This window comes from Staurois parvus, unplaced genomic scaffold (assembly GCF_062004578.1).
Source record: "Staurois parvus isolate SC_StPar_1 unplaced genomic scaffold, SC_StPar_1.0 ptg000709l, whole genome shotgun sequence".
NCBI lineage: Eukaryota > Metazoa > Chordata > Amphibia > Anura > Ranidae > Staurois > Staurois parvus.
Genome location: NW_028318505.1, coordinates 1,044,042 through 1,071,897, shown reverse-complemented (window position 1 = coordinate 1,071,897; position 27,856 = coordinate 1,044,042). Strand labels below are relative to the sequence as shown.

Genomic DNA, 27,856 nt, shown 5'->3' with positions numbered 1-27,856 from the left:
GGTTCCCTTTAAAAAAAAAAAAAATGTCTGTAATCAACAAAAACTATTTTTCCTAACCCGCTTGCTAAAAATCTTCCTTCTCTAATTCACAAATGTTTCCTCTTCTATTTATCTCTCATTCCCATACATTTATATTTTCTGTTGAGGCCTTCAGGTGTCACCTACTTCCATCTGAATGTCTGTGCCTACGCTAGAGGCCAAGAATTGCCTACTGTTTGTCTGTTCAGGGCATGCTGGATGTTGTAGTGTCCCCAGAGCTTGCACTTCTGCTACCTGTTCTGTTATTGCTGATATTAGCATCCTCTAAAATTATGTTCACTTTTGTCCCCAGGGTTCGGCGAGCGTTACGTTTGGGAGCTGAAGGAACGCAGAAGGTACGTATGTCTTGGAGACCCTCTCACCAACTTTTACCTTTCTTTCCATATGTTGATTATATTATACACTAGTGATGCACCAATACGTTACATAGTTAGTCTGGCTGAAAAAAGACAAAATTCCATCCAGTTCAACAATACAAAACTAAAAAAAAAAAGTTATAATCCTACACCCACAGTTGATCCAGAGGAAGGCAAAAAAGAACCTCAGCAAAGCACTATCCAATGTGCTCCTGCAGGGGAAAAATTCCTTCCTGATCCCCCGAGAGGCAATCGGATATTCCCTGGATCAACTTTACCTATAAATGTTATATCCAGTTATATTCTGTGTATCCAAGAAAGAATCCAGGACTTTCCTACAGCAATCCACTGAGCTGGCTGGGACCAACTCTTGAGGGAGTCTATTCCACATTTTCACAGCTCTTACTGTGAAGAAACCTTTCCGTGTTTGGAGATTACATTTCTTTTCCTCTAGATGTAAAGGATTCTTTGCGGTGCGCTTTGAGCCCATTCATTTGTATGGGCTTAACTCGCACCGCAAAGGTATTGGTAATTGGTATCAGCGAGTACTGGAGTATAGGTGTCAGTACTCGTACTCGCCGACACCTTTTGCGGTGCGATATCAGCCTCTACAAAATGAATGGACTCAACGCGCACTGCAAAGAGCCACATGGGATTTTGAACGGAATGCGGTGCGATTTCTGTCCGAACCGCATGCGGGTTCCCTCGCCGCTCCTGTGTGAACCCAGGCTGAAGTCACAATGACAAGCCTGGGTTCATACAGGAGCAGTGCTGGAAACCGCATGTTATTCAGACAGGAATCGCACCACATTTCCGTACAGTTACTGTACACATTGAGCGAAAATCGAACGTTGTGTTCACTTACGATTACAATTTTCTAGCTTGCACCTTCAGGTTCTTTCTTCTGAATAGTCGGAGTTGGCTGTTGAAAGCACTATACTAACAATCAGATAATTGATGGGCGGCACAGTGACTAAGCGGTTAGCACTTCCGCTTGGCAGTACTAGGGTCGTTGGTTTGAATCCCTCCTGCCTGGAGTTTGCATGTTCTCCCTGTGCCTGCGTGGGTTTCCTCCAGGTACTCTGGTTTCCTCCCACACTCCAAAGACATGCTGTTAGGTGAATTGGATCCTGTCTAAATTGTCCCTAGTATGTGTATGTATGAATGTGAGTTAGGGACCTTAGATTGTACACCCCTTGAGGGTTAGGGACCTTAGATTGTACGCCCCTTGAGGGTTAGGGACTGATGTGAATGTACAATATATATGTAAAGCGCTGCGTAAATTGACGGCGCTATATAAGTACCTGAAATAAATAATAATCGACCTAGCGTTTCTCGTATGGAATTTTTCTTCCAATTTTCCTATAGTGTGTACCCAGTTTTAGGCCTCAATCACACAGGTGTACCATGATGTATGCCCAGTGCCAGGGTTGGCCGCACAGGGCTGCACAAGTGTTCTGTGCATCCCCGTCCAAGTAGTCCCATTCATTTCAATTAGGATGCAGCGCCTGCACAGACAAAGCTGCTGCTCCCATTTAGACAGCCATGCAAGTGCACGGCCATGAACACATCCAGGGTTGTGCACCCACACAGCTGTCAAAATGAGAGTAGCGGCTGTGTCCTTTGCAGGCGCTGTGTTTCTATTGGAATGAATGGGACTGCCTGCATGGGGAGGCACAGAACACTTCTTCATCCCCATGCAGGTAAACGTGGCCCTCACATGGGCATACGCTATAGTACACCTGTGTGAATGAGGCCTTATTTGTTCTGATTTGCTGGTTTTCAGGGGCACTGTTGCAGTAGCCAGTGTCCCACAGCTGCACCCTGGGAAGGCTACGTCACCAGTGCTTCTTGTGTGTAAACTGTGAGGTTTTAAGGGGGTGGAGAGTCTATGTTTTTTTTTCTTGTTTCAAACACCATGGCAACATATAGACCAGGGTTTTCCAAACTTTCTAAACAAAGCACCAGTTTACTGTCCTTCAGACTTTTGGAGGGCCGGACTGTGACCATCAGGAGCACAAAATGCCCCATGATTGGTTTTAGTGGGAGTAATAGTGCCCCATTGTTGGTATCAGTGGAAAGAATAGTGCCGTATTGTTGGTGTCAGTGGGAGGAATTGTTCCCCATCGTTAGTGTCAGTGGAAGGAATAGTGAACATCCCTGGTGTCAGTGGGAGGAATAGTGCTCCATCCTTGGTGTCCATGGGAGATTCAGTGCCCCATCGCTGGCGTCAGCTGGAGGAATAGTGCCCCATGATTGGCATCAGTGGGAGGAATAGTTCTTCATCGTTGGTATCTGGGGAAGGAATAGTGCCCTATCATTGATATCAGTGGGAGGAATAGTAATCCATCACTGGTGTCAGTGGGAGGATTAGTGCCCCATTGTTGGTGTCGGTTTGAGGAATAGTGCCTTATCATTGGTGTCCATGGGAGATTCAGTGCCCCATCATTGGTGTCTGTGGGAGATTCCCTGCCCCATCGCTGGTGTCAGTGGGAGAACTAGTGCCCCATCATTGGTATCAATGGGAGGAATGGTGCCCCATCATTGGTGTCAGTGGGAGTTGTTGATATAGTCTATGTCCCACAGCTGCACCCTGGGAAGGCTACGTCACCAGTGCTTCTTGTGTGTAAACTGTGAGGTTTTAAGGGAGTGGAGAGTCCATGTTTTTTTCTTGTTGCAAACATCATGGCAACATATAAACCAGGGTTCTCCAAACTTTCTAAACAAAGGACCAGTTTACTGTCTTTCAGACTTTAGGAAGGCCGGACTGTGACCATCAGGAGCACAAAATTGCCCCATCATTGGTTTTAGTGGGAGGAATATTGCCTCATTGTTGGTATCAGTGGGAGGAATAGTGCCGTATTGTTGGTGTCAGTGGGAGGAATGGTGCCCCATCATTGCTGTCAGTTGTGGATGGAATAGTACCCCGAGTGCAGATATAGGTAGGAAGGACTAGTGCCCCATCACTGGCGTCAATGGGAGGAATGGTGCCCCATCACTGGCGTCAGTGGGAGGAATGGCGCCCCATCACTGGCGTCAGTGGGAGGAATGGTGCCCCATCACTGGCGTCAGTGGGAGGAATGGCGCCCCGTCACTGGCGTCAGTGGGAGGAATGGCGCCCCGTCACTGGCGTCAGTGGGAGGAATGGCGCCCCGTCACTCGCGTCAGTGGGAGGAATGGCGCCCCGTCACTGGCGTCAGTGGGAGGAATGGCGCCCCGTCACTGGCGTCAGTGGGAGGAATGGCGCCCCATCACTGGCGTCAGTGGGAGGAATGGCGCCCCATCACTGGCGTCAGTGGGAGGAATGGCGCCCCATCACTGGCGTCAGTGGGAGGAATGGCGCCCCATCACTGGCGTCAGTGGGAGGAATGGCGCCCCATCACTGGCGTCAGTGGGAGGAATGGCGCCCCATCACTGGCGTCAGTGGGAGGAATGGCGCCCCATCACTGGCGTCAGTGGGAGGAATGGCGCCCCATCACTGGCGTCAGTGGGAGGAATGGCGCCCCATCATTGGCGTCAGTGGGAGGAATGGTGCCCCATCTTTGCTGTCAGTTGTGGATGGAATAGTACCCCAAGTGCCGGATAGAGGTAAGCAAAGGGCCACATCCAGCCCCAGTACCACAGTTCGTAGACCACAGATATAAACAATAACAAACCTCACTAGATCTCGTACAGCGCATACTCCAGATCAGGCGCAGACTTCATCGGTTGGCTGTAAATTGGTGGCACGGGTTTCCAAGTAGGGGGTGGGCAGGCTAGTGGGGTGACAATAAAGCAGCTTGTAACTATAGGTAAGTTCAGGTGTTTTCTTACAGTTATTTCATTAATGTTGGCGGTTTATCGTGGGGGCAGGGTTGGGGGTTCGCGTTAATGCTCTGGCAACAGGATCTCTTTAAAATGTCCCCTACTTTTGCCGTTACAAAGAGTTAAATTGTCTGCAACAGGATCCCGCATCTGCCACTGTTTTTTAATCAATCTAGATTGTATTAGTAGCTTGACATAGCAAGCATACCCTGCTAACGTTGGGGAAGGTGGTGGTGGGGGTTCAGCATGCTGGATTTAAGGGCTGTCGACAGGACAGACCCATAATAACCGAAAAGACAAGTGTATTTCTGTGCGCCCTGTAGTCATTTTGCAAATAGAATGTGTTAGAAGTTGAAGGGGAGTCATTTGTCAGCTGTGAGCTGTGTAATTACCCCAGCAGCCGTCTTGTCATCGACCACCACTCGAAACAATATGGAATTATGATAATGTTACATCGAGCAGATTAGAATGTGCGAACGGGAGATGGAACCCAGGCAGGCATTTTTATGCGGACACCATAATTGTTTACCTCGGCTAATCTCCCGTAATTAAGCCATAAAAATAGCACTGCTTCGATAAATTATGCCGTCATTACAGTGGTATAAAATAAAACTGAACTATCACTGTTATGTTTGTAGATACCGTCACAGCGTCAGGCAGGTGCCAAATGGATCCGCCGTGGTGCCAAATGTATCATGGTATAGTAGATGATGGCCCTCTCATGCCAGCGATGGGCGGAAATGTGGGTTCTAATAGTAAGGAGATGGTAACGAGCATCAGTTGAGATATTGGTCAGGGCTGACGTGACTGGAGGTCTTATGTGGCTGGGTCATCTTCACGCTTGAGTGTGTTAAAGGTGAACTCCTCTCAAAAATGTTATTTCTTTGTCATGTATTGAGTTAGACTGCCACCTACAGGAGGATTGGATGCTGGTAAACAGAAAAAGTTTAAGCCGGCCCCCACTATAACCCCATCTCTACCCAGCATACATTGGTTTTTTTGCTAGTGTCCAAGGAGGATGGACAGATTTTCTAACCAATTTTGCACTTTTTACTTCCTTTATGATTTAAAGCGGAGTTCCACTCACCCTGTCAAAAAATAAAAGTCAGCAGCTACAAAAACTGTAGCTGCTGACTTTTAAAAAACAGCCACTTACCTGTCCCTCGGTCCCGCGGTGTTTCCCCCGCAGTTCGTTTCACCGGCCGTCCTGTATTCCATCTTCAGTGTGGGCACCCAGCTGTGATAGCTTGGGTACCCACTGCGCATGCGCGAGTAGCTCTGCGCTTCATGAATGGTCCTGTAGTCTTCTAGGACCTGTCACGTGTGCCACAAGACTACGGGGAGGGAGGGTAGAAGGACAACGTCCGCTTCCAATTGCCTAGGCGAACGCAGCAAAAATGGGAGCGGGTACCTGTCACTTACCTGTCCCTTGGTCCTGTGGTGTTTCCCCCGCAGCTCGTTTTACCGGCCATCCTGTATTCCAGGAGCCCGGCATCTTCAGTGTGGGCACCCGGCTGTGATAGCTTGCGGCTTCACAGCCGGTTACCCACTGCGCATGCGCGAGTAGCGCTGCGCTTCATGAATGGTCCCGTAGTCTTCTAGGACCTGTCACGTGTCCCATCTTCAGTGTGGGCACCCGGCTGTGATAGCTTGCGGCTTCACAGCCGGGTGCCCACTGCGCATGCGCGAGTAGCTCTGCGCTTCATGAATGGTCCCGTAGTCTTCTAGGACCTGTCACGTGTCCCACAAGACTACAGGGAGGAAGGGTAGATGGACAATGTCTGCTTCCAATTGCCTAGGCGAACGCAGCGAAAGTGGGAGCGGGTACCTGTCACCTACCTGTCCCTCGGTCCCGTGGTGTTTCCCCTGCAGCTTGTTTCACCGGCCATCCTTTATTCCAGGAGGCCGGCATCTTCAGTGTGGGCACCCGGCTGTGATAGCTTGTGGCTTCACAGCCGGGTACCCGCTCTGCATGCGCGAGTAGCGCTCCGCTTCATGAATGGTCCTGTAGTCTTCTGGGACCTGTCACGTGTCCCAAAAGACTACAGGGAGGGAGGAAGGACACCTTCCGATCGCCTAGGCGATTGGACCGGAAGTGGGAGCGGGTACCTGTCACCTACCTGTCCCTCGGTCCCGTGGTGTTTCCCCTGCAGCTTGTTTCACCGGCCATCCTGTATTCCAGGAGGCCAGCATCTTCAGTGTGGGCACCCGGCTGTGACAGCTTGCGGCTTCACAGCCGGGTACCCACTGCGCATGCATGTGTAGCGCTGCACTTCATGAATGGTCCTGTAGTCTTCTGGGACCTGTCACGTGTCCCAAAAGACTACAGGGAGGGAGGAAGTACACTAGGCGATTGGACTGGAAGTGGGAGCGGGTACCTGTCAAATTCCGGTACCCGCTCCCCGCCCCCCAAAGGTGCCAATCCTTAATGGGGAGCGGGGGAGTCGTCCTTAAAGCGGAACTTCCCCTTATGGGTGGCGTTGCGCTTTAATAGCCTTTTAATTGCGTGCCGCCCGCCCAAAGTACATTTACTGTGGGTGGGCAGCACAGCCAGGCTGGATCACGTACATGTGCATTATCCAGTCTCTTCTGAGTTCTCGAGTACGCATGCGTGTGTCCCCCACCGACTGGCTACAGCACAATTTCATCAGCAGGTTGCAGCCAATGATTTTGGCTGTGGACTTGCCGATTTGGCTGTAGCCAATCACAGCACAGAGTCCTGTGTTTACAAGCACACTGGACTCTGTACACAGACCGCGGTATGGCTATTTCTTCTCCCTGAAAAGCAGGGAGAAAAACCAGCCAGATCTGTGAGTAAAAGCAGAACATATTACACACATTACACATTTTTAGGCATTCTGTTAAAGTGGTTCTAAAGGCTAAAGGTATTTTACCTCCATGCAAACCCCAGCCCCCCCCCCTCCCAATACTTAGCTGAGCCCACTCCGATCCAGCGACGTTCTCGGCAGCCTCTGCTCAGCCAGTGAGCCAATGAGGAGAGGAGGAGGGGAGAGTCACGGTTCTATGTGTCTCAAGGATGCATAGAGCAGCAGCTTGGGATGAAGCAAGCAGCAGTGCCCCCATTATACTTACCTGAGCCCACTTCAATCCAGCAACATTCTCTGCAGCCTCTGCTCAGCCAGTGAGCCAATGAGGAAGGGGGGGGGAGGGGGCGAACCATGGCTTTATGTATCTTATGGACACATAGAGCAGCAGCTTGGGAAGGAGCAAGCAGCGGTGCCCCCAGGGCAAGTGGCTTTGCCTGGGGGCTGTGCTTGAGGAAGAGCCAGGAGTGGCAGAGGGGACGCGAAAGGAAGAGGATCTGGGGCTGCTCTGTGCAAAATCACTGCACAGAGAAGGTAAGTATAGACCAGAGGTGGACTGACCATTTGGAAATTCGGGCACTGCCCGAGGGCCTGGGGTCAGTAGGGGGCCCCATGAGATGCCCCTGGTACCTTTTTCATAGGCTTTTTTTAGTTTGGACAAGGACACAGGGGCCCTATGATCCCCTATTGCCCGGGGGCCCCATGAGTTGTCAGTCTGCCCCTGGTATAGACATGTTATTTTAGGAAAAAAAAAAAAACAAGCCTTAGTGTCACTTTAACCCCCTGAAGTTAACCTCTTCACAGCCATTGTCATTAGTACAGTGACAGTGTACAGTATTATATCACTAGTGGTGTCAGTCAGTGTACCTCCTAGCAAGGATCTGTTAGTGCCAGATTACCCACCCCATCACAGTCCCCCCTATAAATCACTAATCACCGCCATTACCAGTATATCATCATTGCTCCAGTGTATATATACCATCATTTTTGTAGAAGCTATAACTTTCACACAAGCCAATTAGTATACACTTATTGGGATTTTTATCAAAAACATGTAGCAGAATACATTTTGTACTAAATTTATGAATACATTTTATTGTTTTATCTATTTTTATTGGATAGGTTTTAAAACCAAAACTAGAAAATATTTTTTTTTCTAAAATGTTGTCTTTTTTTCATTTATATAATAAAAAATAAAAAACCCAATGGTGACCAAATACCACCAAGAGAAAGCTCTATTTGTGTGAAAAAAAAAAAAATTCTATAAATTTCATTAGGGTACAGTGTTGCATGACCGAGCAATTGGTGGTTAAAATAGCACAGTTCTGAATAGCAAAAAATGCCCTGGTCATGAAGGGGGTAAAACCTTCAGGAGGTCAAGTGGTCAAAAGACTTCAGTCAAAATTCCTTGCTACATGGCTGCAATGTAAAAACCAACTTAAGCAGCGATGTGAATTAGCATTTCCTCAACCTGGCTTTAGTACAACCTGCTGGGCTGAATGTGCAGGACTAGCCTGAAATGTGAACCTCAACCACTGGGCTCTGCATTAGTACATGGTAAAAGTTAGCCTTAGAATTCTTTCCAGGTCTAGAGCCATGGCACAGCCCCAGCTTGTAAGCCTCTCTCTGAAGACTCACTTTAAGAGTCAGGCCATTCAGGCTATAGCATCAGGAGCTTCCTGATCATTCGCAATTCCTTTTTTGCCATTCAGCGTAGAGGAAGCACCACCCTGCTGCTGGTCCTGCTTGTAAACAGCACATGGAATTCCAGTCACCAGTCAGTTCCCATTAGCTGCCTACAATGACCTGGTCCCCTCTGGCTGCCCGACCTTCACCCGCACCAGTTTGTGAGTAACTGAAGTCTTGCCTTTCGTGGTAAGCCTAGTTGCGTTACCATTACATAGGTGCAATATGCGCATAGACATGGAGGGGACAATCCTGCTTCCACGGGTGACCCAGCCCATACTGCTCCAGTGATTCTGAGGGCATCTGCCAATATCCTCTGAGGGAATCAGCGTCTCTTGTCTGGAACACAGTGCCCCCTATAGTTACAGGATCCACTTCATTGTAGTCCTTCTGAGCCCTGTCTGGTGGGGCTGTGTCCCCTGCCTGGTCCTTAAGGACCTTCATGTCCTGAAGAGTCTTGGATCCCACCTAAGAGTGTGCTGTAAATGTTACCCTTTGAGAGGGAATTTAAGTGGTGGACCATTCTCACTGTGGATTAACTTGTTTGCTACCTTAACAGGAACACGGCTAGACAGGTGCAGGTCTTGCTTACCTTTTACAGATTCTGTTGACAGGCAGATAGACTCTCTCCCAAGACCTGAGTTTGAATTGGCTGGCTCCACCCTCTGTCATGTGTTGGTAGTTACCTTAATCTATCAGATTGGTTAATTTCCTTCCAAACATATCCGTCCTCCACTAAGGTAGACCTCTGTTTCAGAGAGTGGGTTTAGCAAATGTACAGAGCCTTATTCTATACCGTAGTTAAGATGACTTGTTACAAGCATCTAAAATTCTGTCCTACATTGGTTTGATGTCCAAACAGATGTGCACAGGCACTTTGTAGGTGTCCTCAGGCCCTCTGAGCCTGACTTCCAATCAACCCATAAGCCTGAACTCTGCCAAACCCTCTGAAAAGTATTCTGCGTGTACGTGCACCCCTAGTTCTACAAATGGAGGGCTGATTGTTCATCCTGGCAGGTATTGAGTAGCTTGCCTCTTTGGCATTCAGGTGCAGATAGCCTCCCTTTTACCCCACAGGGTAATCCTTTGTTCTAGTGCTCCCAATAAATTGTTCCTCATTCAATTTCCTGTACTACTGCACAGGACACTGCACGTTCCTCAGTCTCCCTGGATCCCTCCCACTCTTGGACCTCTTGCTCCAATCCATATGTTATGCCAGGTTGTGGAACTATGCCTTATCTGGATCTACACTCCCTTTCTCAGGAAGACCCTTGTCCTTCAAGCAATAACAGTCCTTTGTGGTGCACAGTACCTCTCGTTCCCTCCACTTCAGTTGAATTCCCTGACCTATATGGTCAACCAAGACCAGTGCTAACTGTCCCCTATTATATAAGCACCAGGATCCCCATCGCCACCTGGGCCAACCTGCTACTTTTCAGAGCATCTGCCCTTTTGTTTAGTAGTGCCCCCACTGTGGGATGCTCAGATGGACCCTGTAAAGAGCTTTATGGATCTTTGTAGTCAGCACCTTCCCGAAGGGCCCAACTCCTACACAATCCAGCCAGATCGGGTCATGCTGGGTTCCACTGTTGACAGCCCCCTGTCGCCAGTGGGAAATGAGGTTTATCTTATGCCCTACTGTGTGTACCATTTGTTCACCTCTTCTCTTCCATCGAAGTAGTGAGAGTGGTGGGAGAAAAACGCCTTCAGAGTAGGATTTTGGTTCTGAGCAGGCCTATACGACTGTGTTTGTGGATAAGGTAGTCCTTGCATAACCCTTCAGCCTCTCTAGGTAGTTGGGGTAGTTTTTTACCTCTGTTCTTGGAGCATTTCAGTACCTCAACCCACAAGACTATGGTCTAATTACTCTTAACAAACCGTTTCCTCCACATTAAGGAAACTTGCCTTGACAACGTTTCCTCTTGAGACTGTGATGGAATACCATCTAGGGGTATGCGTGTAACTCATATCCTACATGTTGGACAGATCTTCACTGCAGAGACTCTGCCCCCTTGGATTGTCAGAAGGGGAAATGCCCTAGCTTCCTGCTGCAGAAACTCTCTGATGGGTACAGAATGGGGTTGATTAAAGGCAAATAGGCTGTGCACTGAAAGTGCAGTTGCTCTAGATTTGAGGGGAACATGCAAAGAAAAGAACAGCATTTTTGCTTGCACATGTTTGGATGAAAGAAATCAGCAGAGCTTCGTCTCATTTCAGAGCTTCCCCTCGGATATAAAGCAACTGCACTTGCAGTGCACTTAAATTGCACAGCCTATTTTGCGTTTAGTAAATCAACCCCTATACGTCCAGAGGACTTTGTGAGACATTTTCACCTTGGCATTTGTCTTTCTTTGGCTGATCAGCAGCCTCTTGGGAAAGGTCCTCCAGATACCTTAACTTGTGCCTCGCCTTTAGTCAGGTAAATGCTCTCAACGCTTCATCTAACATTCCTGTCTCTTGCTGCACAGCTGTGGTTGATTCGGTGGACCTGGTGGGATTAGGAACCTCTAAGACTCATTGCTGTGGATGGGGTTAGGCAAGTTCTGCAGAATCCTTCTGCAAGCCCTAGTGTCAGGATGTTTTACTTTCCTCCTCAGTTTCTTTTGGTGGTTCCAATTTCACCAGTCTGGGGCTGAAGTTTGATTTTCATTCCTGCCTACCCTTTTGGTGATGTCTTGCTTGCACCCTTCTCCTTCTGTCATGTTGACTTGGTAGAATAAAACCCATGAGTTCTCTAGTGGTCTCTGGGTCACTTCACACCATTGTGGGCTATTGGGATGTACTAATACTGTACATTGTTTGATGTACCTTGCTTAAAGAGATTGGTTGTCTGATCTCTTTTAGTAATGAACTTCTATCCCCTTGAACCTAACGGCTACACTTGCCAGGCCTCCAGCCTTAATACTGTATGTAGATTGGCTATTCTTTCTTGCATGTTCCGTTTTTTTTTCTACCATATTCCCTTTGTACCTGATCCTTTTGGGGGGCTATCCCTAGAATTTTTTTTTGCTTTTGATGACATCAGGTTGTGTGTCCTCTCTTCTGTGTTCGGGAACTTTATGGTTTCATCTGTTTTTAGTGGGTTCTGGTTGATCAGCATCTCTTTGGCTCAGGTTCAGTATTCCCATCCCAGTGGAGTCATTCCCCTTGAGCGTAAAGAAAGGAAATAGTGCTGCGCTAAACACCAAGAAAAAAAAAAAACTACACAAAATAAATTATAAATTTGGCTAAATACGTGATATGTGGTATACAAATTCAACTAATTAGGTATTAAATATTAATAGTGTCCTTAAGAAAAGAAAAAAATATTTAACGTGTAAAACACACAATCAGGGGCGGACTGACAACTCATGGGGCCCCCGGGCAATAGGGGATCATGGGGCTCCTGTGTCCTTGCCCAAACTCAAAAAGCCTATGAAAAAGGTACCAGGGGCATCTCATGGGGCCCCCTACTGACCCCGGGCCCTCGGGCAGCGCCCGAGTTTCCAAATGGTCAGTCCGCCCCTGCACACAATATAACAACTGGTGTAAATGAGGTCCAAAAACAACCCCCTAACACGGGGTATATACAGTAATGGACCAATAAAAATACAATATGCAAAAAAATGCGCAGGAAGGCATATAAATATTGTGAAATTCAATGACATTAGATACAATACAACGTGAAAGTCCATCTAAAGTGTCTGGGCAGCACAGTGGCTAAATGGTTAGCACGTCCGCCTGGCAGTACTCGGGTCGTTGGTTCGAATCCCAACCATGGCATCACCTGCCTGGAGTTTGCATGTTCTCCCTGTGCCTGCGTGGGTTTGCTCCAGATACTCCGGTTTCCTCCCACACTCCAAAGACATGCTGGTAGGTTAATTGGTTCCTGTGTAAATTGTCCCTAGTATGTGTATGTATGATTGTGAGTTAGGGACCTTAGATTGTACACCCCTTGAGGGTTAGGGACTGATGTGAATGTACAATATATGTAAAGTGCTGTGTAAATGGACGGCGCTATATAAGTACCTGAAATAAATAACAAAAGGACGTGTGATATCCTCCACCATCAGGCAGGCATGATCACCTCACCAATTGACTCACATCACATAGATCAAATAAGCAATTCTCCAAATCCTCCTTTTCTTGATGTATCCTGGTCACTGGGAGCTCCACATCACCGGAACCAATAGAGCAGGTATTGTGTGGATAAATAAGAGAGAGGGGGTCCTTCATAGTGCAGAAAAGTTAATTTTATTAAAACTTCATTAAAAGAAATGCCCTCAAACAGCATGGATACTTGGTAAACAAAGATGGCGGCGATCGTAACCAGAAATGATGTCCCCACGCTTCCGTCCAATGCATTGCGTCACGCATCACGTGGCTTCATCAGGGATCCCTGATGAAGTCACAGATTTGGAGTATTACTTATTTGACCCATGTGATGTGGGTTAGTTGGTGGGGGGCTGGATTACAATCTTTCTGTCTGCCATTGTCCATTCCTCCTGTAACCTGACTATATCTATCTTAATTCCGGGGTACAGAATTGTGCATTTTCAGGGATGTCACCGGTCTGTAGTGGGTTGATATGCTGAATTCTCAGTGATGTCACCGGTCTCTAGTGAATGGATAGACTGCATTCTCAGTGATGTCAATTGTCTCTAGTGAATGGATAGACTGCATTCTCAGTGATGTCACCGGTCTCTAGTGAATGGATAGGCTGCATTCTCAGTGATGTCATCGGTCTCCACTGAATGGATAGGCTGCGTTCTCAGTGATGTCACCATTCTCCAGTGAATGGATAAGCTGCATTCTCAGTGATGTCACTGGTCTCCACTGAATGGATAGGCTGCATTCTCAGTGATGTCACTGGTCTCCACTGAATGGATAGGCTGCGTTCTCAGTGATGTCATTGGTCTCCAGTGAATGGATTGGCTGCATTCTCAGTGATGTTACCGGTCTCTAGTGGATGGATAGGCTGCATTCTCAGTGATGTCACTTGTCTCTAGTGAATGGATAGGCTGCATTCTCAGTGATGTCACCTGTCTCTAGTGAATGGATAGGCTGCATTTTCAGTGATGTCACTGGTCTCTAGTGAATGGGTAGGCTGCATTCTCAGTGATGTCACCGGTCTCTAGTGAATGGGTAGGCTGCATTCTCAGTGATGTCAATTGTCTCTAGTGAATGGATAGGCTGCATTCTCAATGATGTCACCGGTCTCTAGTGAATGGATAGGCTGCGTTCTCAGTGATGTCACCAGTCTCCAGTGAATGGATAAGCTGCATTCTCAGTGATGTCATCGGTCTCCACTGAATGGATAGGCTGCGTTCTCAGTGATGTCACCATTCTCCAGTGAATGGATAAGCTGCATTCTCAGTGATGTTACTGGTCTCCACTGAATGGATAGGCTGCATTCTCAGTGATGTCACTGGTCTCCACTGAATGGATAGGCTGCGTTCTCAGTGATGTCATTGGTCTCCAGTGAATGGATTGGCTGCATTCTCAGTGATGTCACCGGTCTCTAGTGAATTGATAGGCTGCATTCTCAGTGATGTCACTTGTCTCTAGTGAATGGATAGGCTGCATTCTCAGTGATGTCACCGCTCTCTAGTGAATGGGTAGGCTGCATTCTCAGTGATGTCACCGCTCTCTAGTGAATGGATAGGCTGCATTCTCAGTGATGTCACCGGTCTCTAGTGGATGGATAGGCTGCATTCTCAGTGATGTCACTTGTCTCTAGTGAATGGATAGGCTGCATTCTCAGTGATGTCACTTGTCTCTAGTGAATGGATAGGCTGCATTCTCAGTGATGTCACTGGTCTCTAGTGAATGGATAGGCTACATTCTCAGTGGTGTCACCGGTCTCTAGTGAATGGATAGGCTGCATTCTCAGTGGTGTCACCGGTCTCTTGAATTGATATATTGCTGTATAAACTATTTAGGGTTGGGGTAGTCATGGCTTTAGTTTATAGACTGAATATGGTAACTTGCTGTACACACAGGATCCCAGTGCCTATTCTCCCCTCACCGGGACTCGTCAGATGAGCCCATCGCGGGATTCAGAGCGGAAAGTAGGGCGGCCTGTCAGGAAGAAAAGGAGACCAGGTCAGTGTATTGTTCTGTGATGTCCTTTGCTCTGAGCCACCCACAGCAGACACACGGAGACTGGATTTCACCAAACTCCATTTCTGAAATATCCAAACTTAAAGGAGAACTCCATTCAATTGTGTTTGTATCTGTGTCCATCATAACCTCATTATCATTTTCAAGGGCCTAAAAAAACCCCTAAATTTTATGGTCTCCTCATGCCGCAAACTGCCACCTTAATATGAGTGTCTACAGTTACTCATTGCTGAGCAAATCCAAACCAGAAAAAAAGGCCAGGCACTTCAAATAAAACCCAGAATATTGGTCATCTTACCTGGCTGCCAAGATAAGACCAATTAGTCACACAGAAAGTCATTTAAATCAGTTGGAGAATTCATATAGACTTAAATCTTCCATTCCTTCCGACCCCATGTCCAATCACTATCAAAGTCATGCAGGCTCCACCTCCGCAACATCTCCAAGATACGCACATTCCTCACCCCAGACACTACTAAACAACTCGTACACTCCATCATCTCATGCCTGGACTACTGCAACTCCCTCCTCACCGGCCTACCCAAACGAGCGCTATCCCCACTCCAGTCTATCCTGAACTCAGGGGCTAGACTCCTCCACCTCACCAACCGCTCCACCTCTGCCACCCCCCTCTGCCAATCCCTTCACTGGCTCCCGATTGCCCAACGCATCAAATTCAAACTACTAACATTGACATACAAAGCCATTCACAACGCCACCCCCCCAAACTACCCAATACTACCCTACTCAAGCCCTTCGCTCCTCACAGGACCTCCTACTCTCCAGCTCCCTGGTCTCCTCCTCCCACGCCCGACTGCAAGACTTCTCCAGGTCCTCCCCCCATCCTCTGGAACTCCCTACCCCAATCCATCAGACTGTCACCTACTCTCCTCTCCTTCAGGCGCACCCTAAAAACCCATCTCTTCAGGGAAGCCTACCCCACCCTCACCTAACAACCGATCTCCTCCACTCCTCCTACCACTCCATCCCCCACCACAGCCACTTCCTCCTGTACCTCTATCCCCTCCCTCCTAGATTGTAAGCTCTAAGGAGCAGGGCCCTCGAATCTCTCGTGTATTGTTTTGTTACTGTATTGTCTCATGTTCTGTCCCCCACTATAATGTACAGCGCTGAGCACACCCTTCGGCGCTATATAAATACTGTATAATAATAATTTGGCCAAAACGTGGTGAACTCCTGACCAGCACGTCTGTATGAGCTTGTTGGACATCCCAACAAGTGATCTGCATGTAAATGTAGTCTACCTAGGAACACCCACTCCACCAGGCTGGCACCCACCCATCAAATCATTTGATATTTGCATAACTCCTCCCAAGAGCCAGCCCACTGCTTGTTTCGGGTCTGAGGACTCTTTTAGAGGAGTACTGAGACAGGGTGCTGTGACATTTTCAGGAAACTATGTACATCACCCTGCCAACCTCTCCCTCCTGGCATGAGCTGTCTGCACTGCTTAGAGAAGCACAGAGACCCAGTGATGACCTCGCTGCATCTAAAAAAGGGTATTTAAAAAAACAGTTTTTATTTAAAATTTTTATTCACACTGAGGGGGAGGGGGGGACCAATGAAGGCAAAATATAAGCAGAATACACTTCAGCTTTAAGGCTAGCTTTACACCAAGGAGTCTGTTTATAAAACATTTTTCGTTTCTCGGCCTTTTGGCTAAGATCAAGTGTAGTATCTGTTCTTATCAGTGTCCAGCAGGGGGGCTCCACGGTCATTCTAGCTTTGCGGGGATGACTGGTTGTATAGTACACCTGCTGGTATGATGGGGGTCTGGACGGCTAGTATCGGGGGACAGAAACCGGGATGCCCACACGTAGCTGGGACCTGGGAGTAATTTCCCCCGAGGAGACCGGAAGGATCCAGTACCTCCTGATTTGAACGGATCTACCTTGTCTGGCCAGGGGTCGGGAAGGCAGAGAGTCCGCAAACCAGTGCCCCCTGAGTAGTCGCCTCAGGGGTGCCACTAGTAACACCTGGGTGTGGGACCCCACAGTGTGAAGATGGCACATGGTCACTGATTTACCACTTTTTCTGTACAGCGCCTTTAGGACCAGGCCTTCTGGCTAAGTTCAGGGCAATTTTTGCTACAGGCCTCAGGGCCTGGTCTGTGCACTATTTGGCACGACCACTTTTTTTATTTTCTATTTATTTAATTTATTCACCTCCCACGTTTTGTCACTTTTTTCTTACTTATGTGTGTGTTTTTCTCACAGGATGGAGGGTGTGGGTCCTCGGGCCTGCCCTGAAGTCTAGGGGGAAGATGTGTGGTCTTTTGGTTCCTTCCTCCCCTGTCCCTGGGGGGTTTTCTCTTCGTGAGAGCCCCCTGACCAAGTACTGTGTGGCTGGCTTCGGCTGGCCACAAGGAACGGTGGTCCACCAGGCCTTTTGGCCAGGAGTACCAAATGGGAACCTTGTCCCTGTCAGGAGTTTCGTGCCCCGGGGGATCAGGGTACAGATCCATCCCCTTCGGGGGAAGGACAAAGCACACCCCTAAGTGCACTTTTTCATGTGGTGTTTTACACTTGCACTTTTTTTGTGATTCACTTACGGGTTTTTTCGTTATCTGCACGTTTGCGGACTTAAAAAGAAAACATTTGTTGGACGAATGTCACAAGCATTTGTCCAGACTGCATGCATTTTCAGTGTTTTCTCTAATACTATGATTTTCTACGATCGTCAGCACCATCTAGCAGCTAAAAGGCAGTCTCTTTTTCTGAATATCTGGATCAGAAAACATAGATCATTTTGGTAAGTAGATGGATCTGGCAATCCTAGGATGTCACAGTTTTACTTGTGACATTCGTCCATCAAATGTTTATAAGAAAAAGAAAAAAAAAAGGATCCCCATGGTTACTTTTTATTAGCTTTTTTTTTATATGTGGGGCAGGTGCTTTGGTGTGATATCAGCCATTACCATGAATAGGCCCCTTACTGCATATCGGCACGGAAATCCTTTTTTCCGACCAATGCACTTCAAGGCAATGCATTGGCATCATTAAAAACTATGGTAAACCTGTGCACATGTTGCAATAAAATGCAGAGGTAGGAATGAGATTTTAAAAATCTCATGCTAATGGGATGACGTACAGTTCCTTACAGCTGAATTTAAAAAAAACATATATATATATATATATATATATATATATATATATGTTCAGCAGGCAGCAAATTTTAGCACTTTTGGGTTTGTTTTTATTTTTTTTATTTTTTAAAACAAAGTGGTAAAAGTTGAACACTATAATATTTTTTTTTTTTTCATGACTCTTTGCTAGAAGTTGACAGGTGCTCTTTAAAACGAAAAAGTTCATTTGCTGCAACAGAAATTTAGCATGCGATCTGTACGCCGGCCCTGTGAACAGAAGCAGAAAAGCCGGTAATGTAAAGTGTAAATGATATTGGTTTTAATAAACTTTGTTCAAGCTGCGTATTTAACTGTTCTCCTCCATCTGAGTGTGTCAGTGTGTAATCCACGCCTGACAGGAGTCTGATTACTTTTCTTAAGTGTGCTCATGGATATAGCCAGAATCTCATTTACTCGCTGCAGACGGTCGTTAGCACTGCAGAGTATGGACATGGTATGGGGGTAGCGTAGCGGCACCATTCCTCTTTATTTTCTTCTTTTCTTTTTATGTATATACTAGGGTCCTATGTCCTTGTCTCATCTCTATTGAAAGTGTGTGTATGTGTGTGTGTATATGTGTGTGTGTGTGTATATATGTGTATATGTGTGTATATATATATATATATATATATATATATATATATATATATATATAAAATATATAAAAAAATTAAAATTGTGTGTGTGTGTATATGTATATGTATGTATATGTGTATATATATATATATATATATATATATATATATATATATATATATATATATATATATATAGTGGGGCAAAAAAGTATTTAGTCAGCCACCAATTGTGCAAGTTCTCCCACTTAAAAAGATGAGAGAGGCCTGTAATTGGCATCATAGGGAGACCTCAACTATGAGAGACAAAATGAGAAAACAAATCCAGACAATCACATTGGCTGCTTTGGAAAGAATTTATTTGCAAATTATGGTGGAAAATAAGTATTTGGTCACCTACAAACAAGCAAGATTTCTGGCTCTCACAGACCTGTACCTTCTTCTTTAACTACCTGCCGACCGCAGATAGCCGAATGACGGCTGCACTGCGGCCGGCCAGTTCTGGGTGGACGTCATATGACGTCCCCCCAGAACGCGCTCTCCTGCGCGCCCCAGGGGGCGCGCACCCGGCGATCTCCGTGATCGCTGTGTCCTACGGACACAGCTGATCACGAGATGTGGTAAAAGACCGATCATACCGGCCTTTTACCACGTGATCAGCGGTGTCCAATGACACGCTGATCACAGGGAAATGCAAGTGCCGGTTCTCGGCTGCACTTTCCTCACGCTGTCAGATCGTGAGGAAAGTACTGCCGAGAACCGGCAGTTGTCAGAGCGGGGATCGGCACCGATCATCAGAGCACTGATGATCAGTGCCCTGATGATCGGTGCCCAGCAGTGACACCCGCAAGTTCCGCCCAGCAGTGCGCCCACTAGCTCCGCCCACCCGTGCCCAGCAGTGCCCCCACCTGTGCCCAGCAGTGCCCCCACCTGTGCCACTCTGCAGTGCCACCTACCTGTGCCCAGAAGTGCCACCTACATGTGCCCAGCAGTGCCACCCACCAGTGCCACCCACCTGTGCCCACCAGTGCCACCCACCTGTGCCCACCAGTGCCGCCCACCAGTGCCGCCCACCAGTGCTGCCAGTCAGTGCCACCAGTCAGTGCCCAGGGGTTGTGCCAGTCAGTGCCCAGCAGTGATGCCAGTCAGTGCCGTCTATCAGTACCCATAATCAGTGTCACCTATCAGTGCCGCCTATCAGTGCTGCATATCAGTGCCGCCTATCCGTGACACCTCATTAGTGCTGTCTATCAGTGCCGCCTATCCGTGCCACCTCATTAGTGCTGCCTATCAGTGCCCTTTAGTGCTGCCTATCAGTGCCCATCAGTGCCACCTATCAGTGCCCATCAGTGCTGCCTCATCAACGCACATCAGTGATGGAGAAAAAATACCTGTTTGAAAAATTTTATAAAAGAAACAAATAAACTTTTTTTTTTTTTTTTAATTTTTTTGCACTTTTTTATTTATAGCGCAAAAAGTAAAGCGTCCAGTGGCGATTAAATACCACCAAAAGAAAGCTCTATTTGTGAGAAAAAAATGATCAAAATTTCATATGGGTACAATGTTGCATGACCGCGCAATTGTCAATCAAAGTGCGGCAGCGCTGAAAGCTGAAAATTGGCCTGGTAAGGAAGGGGGTATAAGTGCCTGGTAGGCAAGTGGTTAAGAGGCTCCTCTGTCCTGCACTCATTACCTGTATCAATGGCACCTGTTTGAACTTGTTATCAGTATAAAAGACACAGCTGAGGACCAAAGAGCTGTCGAAGGACACCAGAAACAAAATTGTAGACCTGCACCAGGCTGGGAAGACTGAATCTGCAATAGGCAAGCAGCTTGGTGTGAACAAATCAACTGTGGGAGCAATAATTAGAAAATGGAAGACATACAAGACCACTGATAATCTCCCTCGATCTGGGGCTCCACGCAAGATCTCACCCCGTGGGGTCAAAATGATCACAAGAACAGTGAGCAAAAATCCCACGACCACACGGGGGACCTAGTGAATGACCTGCAGAGAGCTGGGACCAACGTAACAAAGGCTACCATCAGTAACACACTGCAACGCCAGGGACTCAGATCCTGCAGTGCCAGACGTGTCCCCCTGCTTAAGCCAGTACATGTCCGGGCCCGTCTGAAGTTTGCTAGAGAGCATTTGGATGATCCAGAAGAGGATTGGGAGAATGTCATATGGTCAGATGAAACCAAAATAGAACTGTTTGGTAGAAACACAACTCGTCGTGTTTGGAGGAGAGAGAATGCTGAGTTGCATCCAAAGAACACCATACCTACTGTGAAGCATGGGGGTGGCAACATCATGCCTGGGGCTGTTTCTCGGCAAAGGGACCAGGACGACTGATCCATGTACAAGACAGAATGAATGGGGCCATGTATCCTGAGATTTTGAGTGCAAACCTCCTTCCATCAGCAAGGGCATTGAAGATGAAACGTGGCTGGGTCTTCCAACATGACAATGATCCCAAACATACCACCCGGGCAACGAAGGAGTGGCTTCGTAAGAAGCATTTCAAGGTCCTGGAGTGGCCTAGCCAGTCTCCAGATCTCAACCCCATAGAAAACCTTTGGAGAGAGTTGAAAGTCCATGTTGCCCAGCGACAGCCCCAAAACATCACTGCTCTAGAGGAGATCTGCATGGAGGATGGGCCAACATACCAGCAACAGTGTGTGCCAACCTTGTGAAGACTTACAGGAAACATTTGTATATATATATATATTATATATATATATATATATATATTTATATATATATATAATATATAGTCAGGTCCATAAATATTGGGACAGCGACACAATTCTACATGAACGATGTAGGAATTACAATAGTTTGCATATGTGCCTCCAACTTGTTAAGGGACCAAAAGTAATGGGACGGAATAATAATCATAAATCAAACTTTCATTTTTTTAATACTTGGTTGCAAATCCTTTGCAGTCAATTACAGCCTGAAGTCTGGAACGCATAGACATCACCAGACGCTGGGGTTCATCCCTAGTGATGCTCTGCCAGGCCTTTACTGCAACTGTTTTCAGTTCCTGCTTGTTCTTTGGGCATTTTCTTTCTCAGAGAGTAGGTGCAGGTACGCCTCCCCCTTCTGCTGAGTCACCCCGTCTCTCCACAGAACCAAGTATCATGCTGTGGTTCTAGGCAATTTGTATGGAATTTGTTATTGATAACAAGAAAACTTGCAAAATAGATCCCCTACAACCAGCATCAATAGATCCCCTGCAACAATGAACCCCCCCCCCCCCCCAACAACTATAGCTTTCCTAGCAGCCAGAAAACCCCTCTCTCAACATTAGATCTCTGCCAGCAACATATGTCCCTGCTAGCAACAATAGATCACCCACCAGCAAGAATAGATGCCCCCCAGGAACACAAAATCTATCCCTACAACAATGGACCCCGCACAACAAAATGCCCCCCAGAAATAATAGCTCTCTCAGCAATCAGCATCAATAGACCCTCCAGCAGCTGGCAACAATAGACTCCTCTCTCAACAGTAGATCTCTCCCAGCAACATATGTCCATCCAGCAACAAATGATCACCCACCAGCAATAATAGACCCCTCACAACATTAGATCCCCTCTCCCCAGCAACGCAAAATCCTCCCCTGCAACAATGGACGCCACATAATAAAATTTACCCCCCATCAACAATAGCTCTTCCAGCAGCCAGCATCAGTAGATGCTCCAGCAGCTGGCAGCAATAGATTAGTAGATCCCTCCAGCAAAAACAGATCACAAACCAGCAACAATAGACATCCCTAGCAACAAATGATCCCCGCAGTGACATTAGATCCCCACATGCAACAATAGACCTCCCCAACAACCATACTGTCCCCCCCAGTGACAATAGATTCCCCCACAGCCAGCATCGATAGACGCTACAGCAGCTGGCAGCAATTGACTCCTCCCTCAACAGTTGATCTCTCCTACCAACTTACATCCCCCGCCAGCAACAATAGATCACCCACATGCAACAATAGACCTCCCCAACAACCATACTGTCGTTCTCCCCCCCCCCCCCCCCCAATCACAATAGATTTCTCAGCAGCCAGCATCGATAGACACTCCAGGAGCTGGCAGCAATACTCCTCCCTCAACAGCAGATCTCTCATACCAACATATATCCCCCCAGCAACAATAGATCACCCGCATGCAACAATAGACCTCCCGAACAACCATACTGTCGCCCCCCCCCCCCCAATGACAATAGATTCCACAGCAGCCAGCATCGATAGACGCTCCAGCAGCTGGCACCAATTGACTCATCCCTCAACAGTAGATGTCTCCTACCAACATACATCCCCCCAGCAACAATAAATCACTCGCATGCAACAATAGACCTCCCCAACAACCATAATTGGTTTTAGGCCAAAGGTTTTTCTAATTTTGTCTCCTCTGACCAGAGCCCCTTCTTCCACATGCTTGCTGTCTCCCCCACATGGCTTCTCACAAACTGCAAAGGAGACATCTTATGACTTTCTTTCAACAATGGCTTCCTTCTTGCCACTCTTCCATAAAGGCCAGATTTGTGGAGCGCACGACTAATAGTTGTCCTGTGGACAGGTTCTCCCACCTGAGCTGTGGATCTTTGCAGCTCCTCCATAGTTCCCATGGGCCTCTTGGCTGATTCTCTGATTAATGTTCTCCTTGCCCGGCCTGTCAGTTTAGGTGGACGGCCATGTCTTTGTAGGTTTGGAGTTGTGCCGTACTCTTTCCATTTTCGGATCATGGATTGAACAGTGCTCCGTGAGATGGTCAAATCTTGGGATTTTTTTTATAACCTAACCCTGCTTTAAACTTCTCCACAACTTTATCCCTGACCTGTCTAGTGAACAAACTGGATCATGAAGGCCAAGGAACACACCAATGTCCTCTAGCAAACCTCTGAGGGCTTCACAGAACAGTTGTATTTATACTGAGATTACATTACACATAGGTGGACTAAGTAAGTGACTTCTGAAAGCAATTGGTTCCACTAGATTTTATGTAGGGGTGTCAGAGTAAAGGGGGCTGAATACAAATGCATGCCACACTTTTTTCAGATATTTATTTGTAAAAAATTTTTGAAATCCATTTATCATTTTCTTTCCACTTCACAATTATGTTTCACTTTGTGTTGGTCTATCACGTAAAATCCTAATAAAATACATTTTACCTTTTTGGTTGTAACATGACAATGTGGAAAATTTCAAGGGGTATGAATACTTTTTCAAGGCACTATATGTATATTATGTATATACAGTATGTAATATAGTATATTATAGTATATTATGTATATACCGTATGTAATATAGTATTTTATGTATATACAGTATGTAATAGTACATTTATATACAGTATGTAATCTAGTATATTATGTATGTACTGTATATTCTGAGCTTGCTTTCTCTTACTGTACAGTTCCAGCTGTTGAGGAGCCCGCAGATCCAGAAGAGCCCAGCAGAGGGCAGCCTGCAGCTGAAGAAAGTGATGAGTAAGTTGCAATTCGTTCCACTTTTATCAAATGATAAGGAAATTAGAACGCATCCTGAACAGCCGTTACACTGATCATGTTTTTAACGTATACAATATTTTCTAAATCAAGAAAATGCATTCCAGTCTCAGGGTTCTGATACGATGAGATGAATTGTCTGCATCGTTTTAGGCGAGGCTGAGCCTTGGCAAGAATACCACCAGAAATCAAACTCCTGTTGTAGAGGAACACCTGAAATTGTAGCTTAGTATAGATTTCTGGAGGAAATATCCAAAATAAAGGACATGCCATCTTAGCTGTCACCAGAATAAGTGTCCCCATTGGATGATTTCCCCTCACTTTCTTACAGTGAAAGTTCGGTCTTCGTGACTGTGGTCACTATGACAAACGGAGAGGGTGGATCTCCCCTTTGGGGACACCAACAGCAGAAAAAAAAAAAACACTGATGGGTTTAAATCTTTCTCCACTCTATCCAAAGCTATAAAAGATGTATACAGGCAGGCACCATGTCTGGTGGACCTGTCAGCAATCCCACATCACTGCATGGCCAGTTAACCCTTCCCTATGCTATCCAAATCTTAAATCTTTTGGTTGGAGTTACACTTAAAAAATGTACCTGTTCCAACTTGCATACCAATGCAACTTAGTGTTACTAAAGCCAGGATCCTGCATTCACTATATCTGGTCTCCCCAGACACTGCATCCACTATATCTGGTCTCCCCAGACCCTGCATTCACTATATCTGGTCTCCCCAGACCCTGCATTCACTATATCTGGTCTCCCCAGACACTGCATCCACTATATCTGGTCTCCCCGGACACTGCATCCACTATATCTGGTCTCCCCGGACCCTGCATTCACTATATCTGGTCTCCCCGGACCCTGCATCCACTATATCTGGTCTCCCCGGACCCTGCATCCACTATATCTGGTCTCCCCGGACACTGCATCCACTATATCTGGTCTCCCTGGACCCTGCATCCACTATATCTGGTCTCCCCTGACCCTGCATTCACTATATCTGGTCTCCCCGGACCCTGCATTCACTATATCTGGTCTCCCCGGACCCTGCATTCACTATATCTGGTCTCCCCGGACCCTCCATTCACTATATTCGCTCTCCCCGGACCCTGCATTCACTATATCCGCTCTCCGCAGACCCTGCATTCACTATATCTGGTCTCCCTGGACCCTGCATTCACTATATCTGGTCTCCCCGGGCCCTGCATTCACTATATCTGGTCTCCCCGGACCCTCCATTCACTATATTCGCTCTCCCCGGACCCTGCATTCACTATATCCGCTCTCCCCGGACTCTGCATTCACTATATCCGCTCTCCCCGGACCCTGCATTCACTATATCCGCTCTCCCCGGACCCTGCATTCACTATATCCGCTCTCCCCGGACCCTGCATTCACTATATCCGCTCTCCCCGGACCCTGCATTCACTATATCCGCTCTCCCCGGACCCTGCATTCACTATATCCGCTCTCCCCGGACCCTGCATTCACTATATCCGCTCTCCCCGGGCCCTGCATTCACTATATCCGCTCTCCCCGGGCCCTGCATTCACTATATCCGCTCTCCCCGGGCCCTGCATTCACTATATCCGGTCTCCCAGGGCCCTGCATTCACTATATCTGGTCTCTCTGTGCCCTGCATTCACTAGATCTGGTCTCTCTGTGCCCTGCATTCACTAGATCTGGTCTCCCACAGTGCACACAGCATGGAAATGCAATTAGTTTAGTAAATATAAACTGCTAAATTCCTTTTTTCATCAGCAGTATATAGCAGTCTTCTATTAGTGTTCAGCAGAGCACTGGTTAAAGCTTGTAGGAGGAGTTTTCTTTAGGAGGGTGCAGAACCCCTGACTTTTGTCTGGGCATTATTGATTGGCCCTGTGCTGATCACATGCATTCTGCCAAAAAAAAAAACCTCTCTAGCAATACACACCAAACTAAGCATGTGCAGTTAAAATAAATTGCAGAGATATGATTTGTAGTTTATAGCTGAACTGTGGCATGCGCAGCTGAGTTTACGTTCCGGACAGAATGTTTGTACTCCGACGCATATGTGGGAGTGGCAACAACCCAAGACATACATACAAAATTTTGGGTAGAATATAGGTTTGTGTCCCGATTGGGAGATTCTCTTCATTTCCTGTCCTGGAGACGATAAGAAATCTCTGTAAAGTTAAAGGGATTCGAACAGTTGTGAATGAAACTGGTGTCCCCATTGGATGTGTTACCCTCGCCTCACGTTCTGGTGACAACTGTTTTATATTTTGGATTTCCACCTACTTCTGTCTCAATGACTATGGTCACCGGTACAAAGGGGGCGACCCTTCCTAATGCAGGCCATAGGTCGCAAACCGGCCATTTTTTAACAAAAAAAAAGCGATCTTTCGATTGGCCGACGTTACCACCAACGGTAAACAAATCGGCTGATTTTCGTCCCGTCTACAGCCGGCATTTTTACTTCTGTCCCTTGCAGAGAGCTCCGCTATTATATTTGACATGAAAAAGTATTGCGGTTGCAACATTGTATCCATTTGTATCCATTTCAGACTTTTCATATAAAATATAATAGCGGACTGGAATTCTTCTTCTTTCTTTTTCCTCTTTCTTTTTTTCTTCTTTCTTTTTCTCCTTTCTTTTTCCTTTTTCTTCTTTCTCTTTCTTTTTCCTTTTTCTTCTTTATCTTTCTTTTTCCTTTTTTCTTTTTCCTCTTTCTTTTTCCTCCTCCTCTTTCTTTTTCCTCCTCTCTTTCTTTCTTTTTCCTCCTCTCTTTCTTTCTTTTTCCTCCTCTCTTTCTTTCTTTTTCCTCCTCTTTCTTTTTCCTCTTCTTTTTTCTTCTTCTTGCAGGTCACGGCTCATGCGCAGATATTTTATCGGTAACATGATCGGCCGATTTGCCCATCATTGCCAGGAAAATTGGCCGTGAATTTTCCAACTTTACCGATTAAAAAAAAAAATGTGCCAAAACCCCCGAAAAACGGCCGACCAATTAAACCACTAACGGTGCGGAAATCGTCCGTGTTTTTTTTCTTTTTTTTTTTTTTACGATTTTTGACCCGTCTATGGCCTGCATAACAGGAACACAGCAATAAAACTAACTCCTCCACACTCCAAAACTGAAACAAAAAGTCCTTCCTTTATATTCTGCAACAACCCGAACTGTCTCACGATATGGAGACATCGGTACTAGTTGGCACCGCCGCACTGAGCATGTGTGGGACCTGCAGCAGGTGTATAAGGAAGCCCTCCTCCATCATGGTCACTAGACTAATCTGTGACCTCCCCCCCCCCCCCCCCCCCTCATCGGCACATGCAGAGGAGCACAAAGGTTCGTACTCTGAAGCACTTTTGGATTACAATTACAAACGGGCGGGATGTTTCCAAATATGATTTCGCTAGATCAGCAAAGCGATCATCAGCCTGCCTAAATTAGTTTAGTCCCCCCGCCGCCCCATCAGCCATCGCCGCCCCCCACTGGGCACATTCGGTTGTTGAAACCACATGAATTGCCAGAATCCTTCTGATTGGCCCAGCCTAACCGAGCATTAATCAGAGCCCGCCCGCTGCAGCGCCGTTGTCCTCGCTGCACACCGGGAATGGAACAAGTATGTAGGCATCACCAGGAATGAGCTGCAGTTTAAACGCATAGCATTCTAGGGCATACGATAACACGAAATCAGCCATTCCCTGTGAACTCTCCAGCCCCAAAGCCATTTACATGTCGTATAATGCCCTCACGTTGACATTTCCTCTCCCGGCAGCCATCTGTCGCAGCCACGGGAATGCAGTAAACAGCAAACTTAAGTGC

The 27,856-nt window shown here is 46.9% G+C and overlaps 1 protein-coding gene and 1 pseudogene across 2 annotated transcripts in view; both read left to right on the top strand.

Moving 5' to 3' along the window:
* The window catches only part of ITGB3BP (integrin subunit beta 3 binding protein), a 72,656-nt gene that overhangs the window by 25,497 nt on the left and 19,303 nt on the right, over positions 1-27,856 (top strand). For both annotated transcript variants that reach the window (XM_089653386.1, XM_089653387.1), the window contains exons 2-4: positions 332-374; positions 14,692-14,794; positions 23,957-24,029. In XM_089653386.1, the coding sequence (XP_089509512.1) occupies positions 332-374; positions 14,692-14,794; positions 23,957-24,029 (219 nt within the window). The remainder of the gene's footprint in view (positions 1-331; positions 375-14,691; positions 14,795-23,956; positions 24,030-27,856) is intronic.
* Positions 16,473-16,617, top strand: LOC149445789 (U2 spliceosomal RNA; annotated as a pseudogene).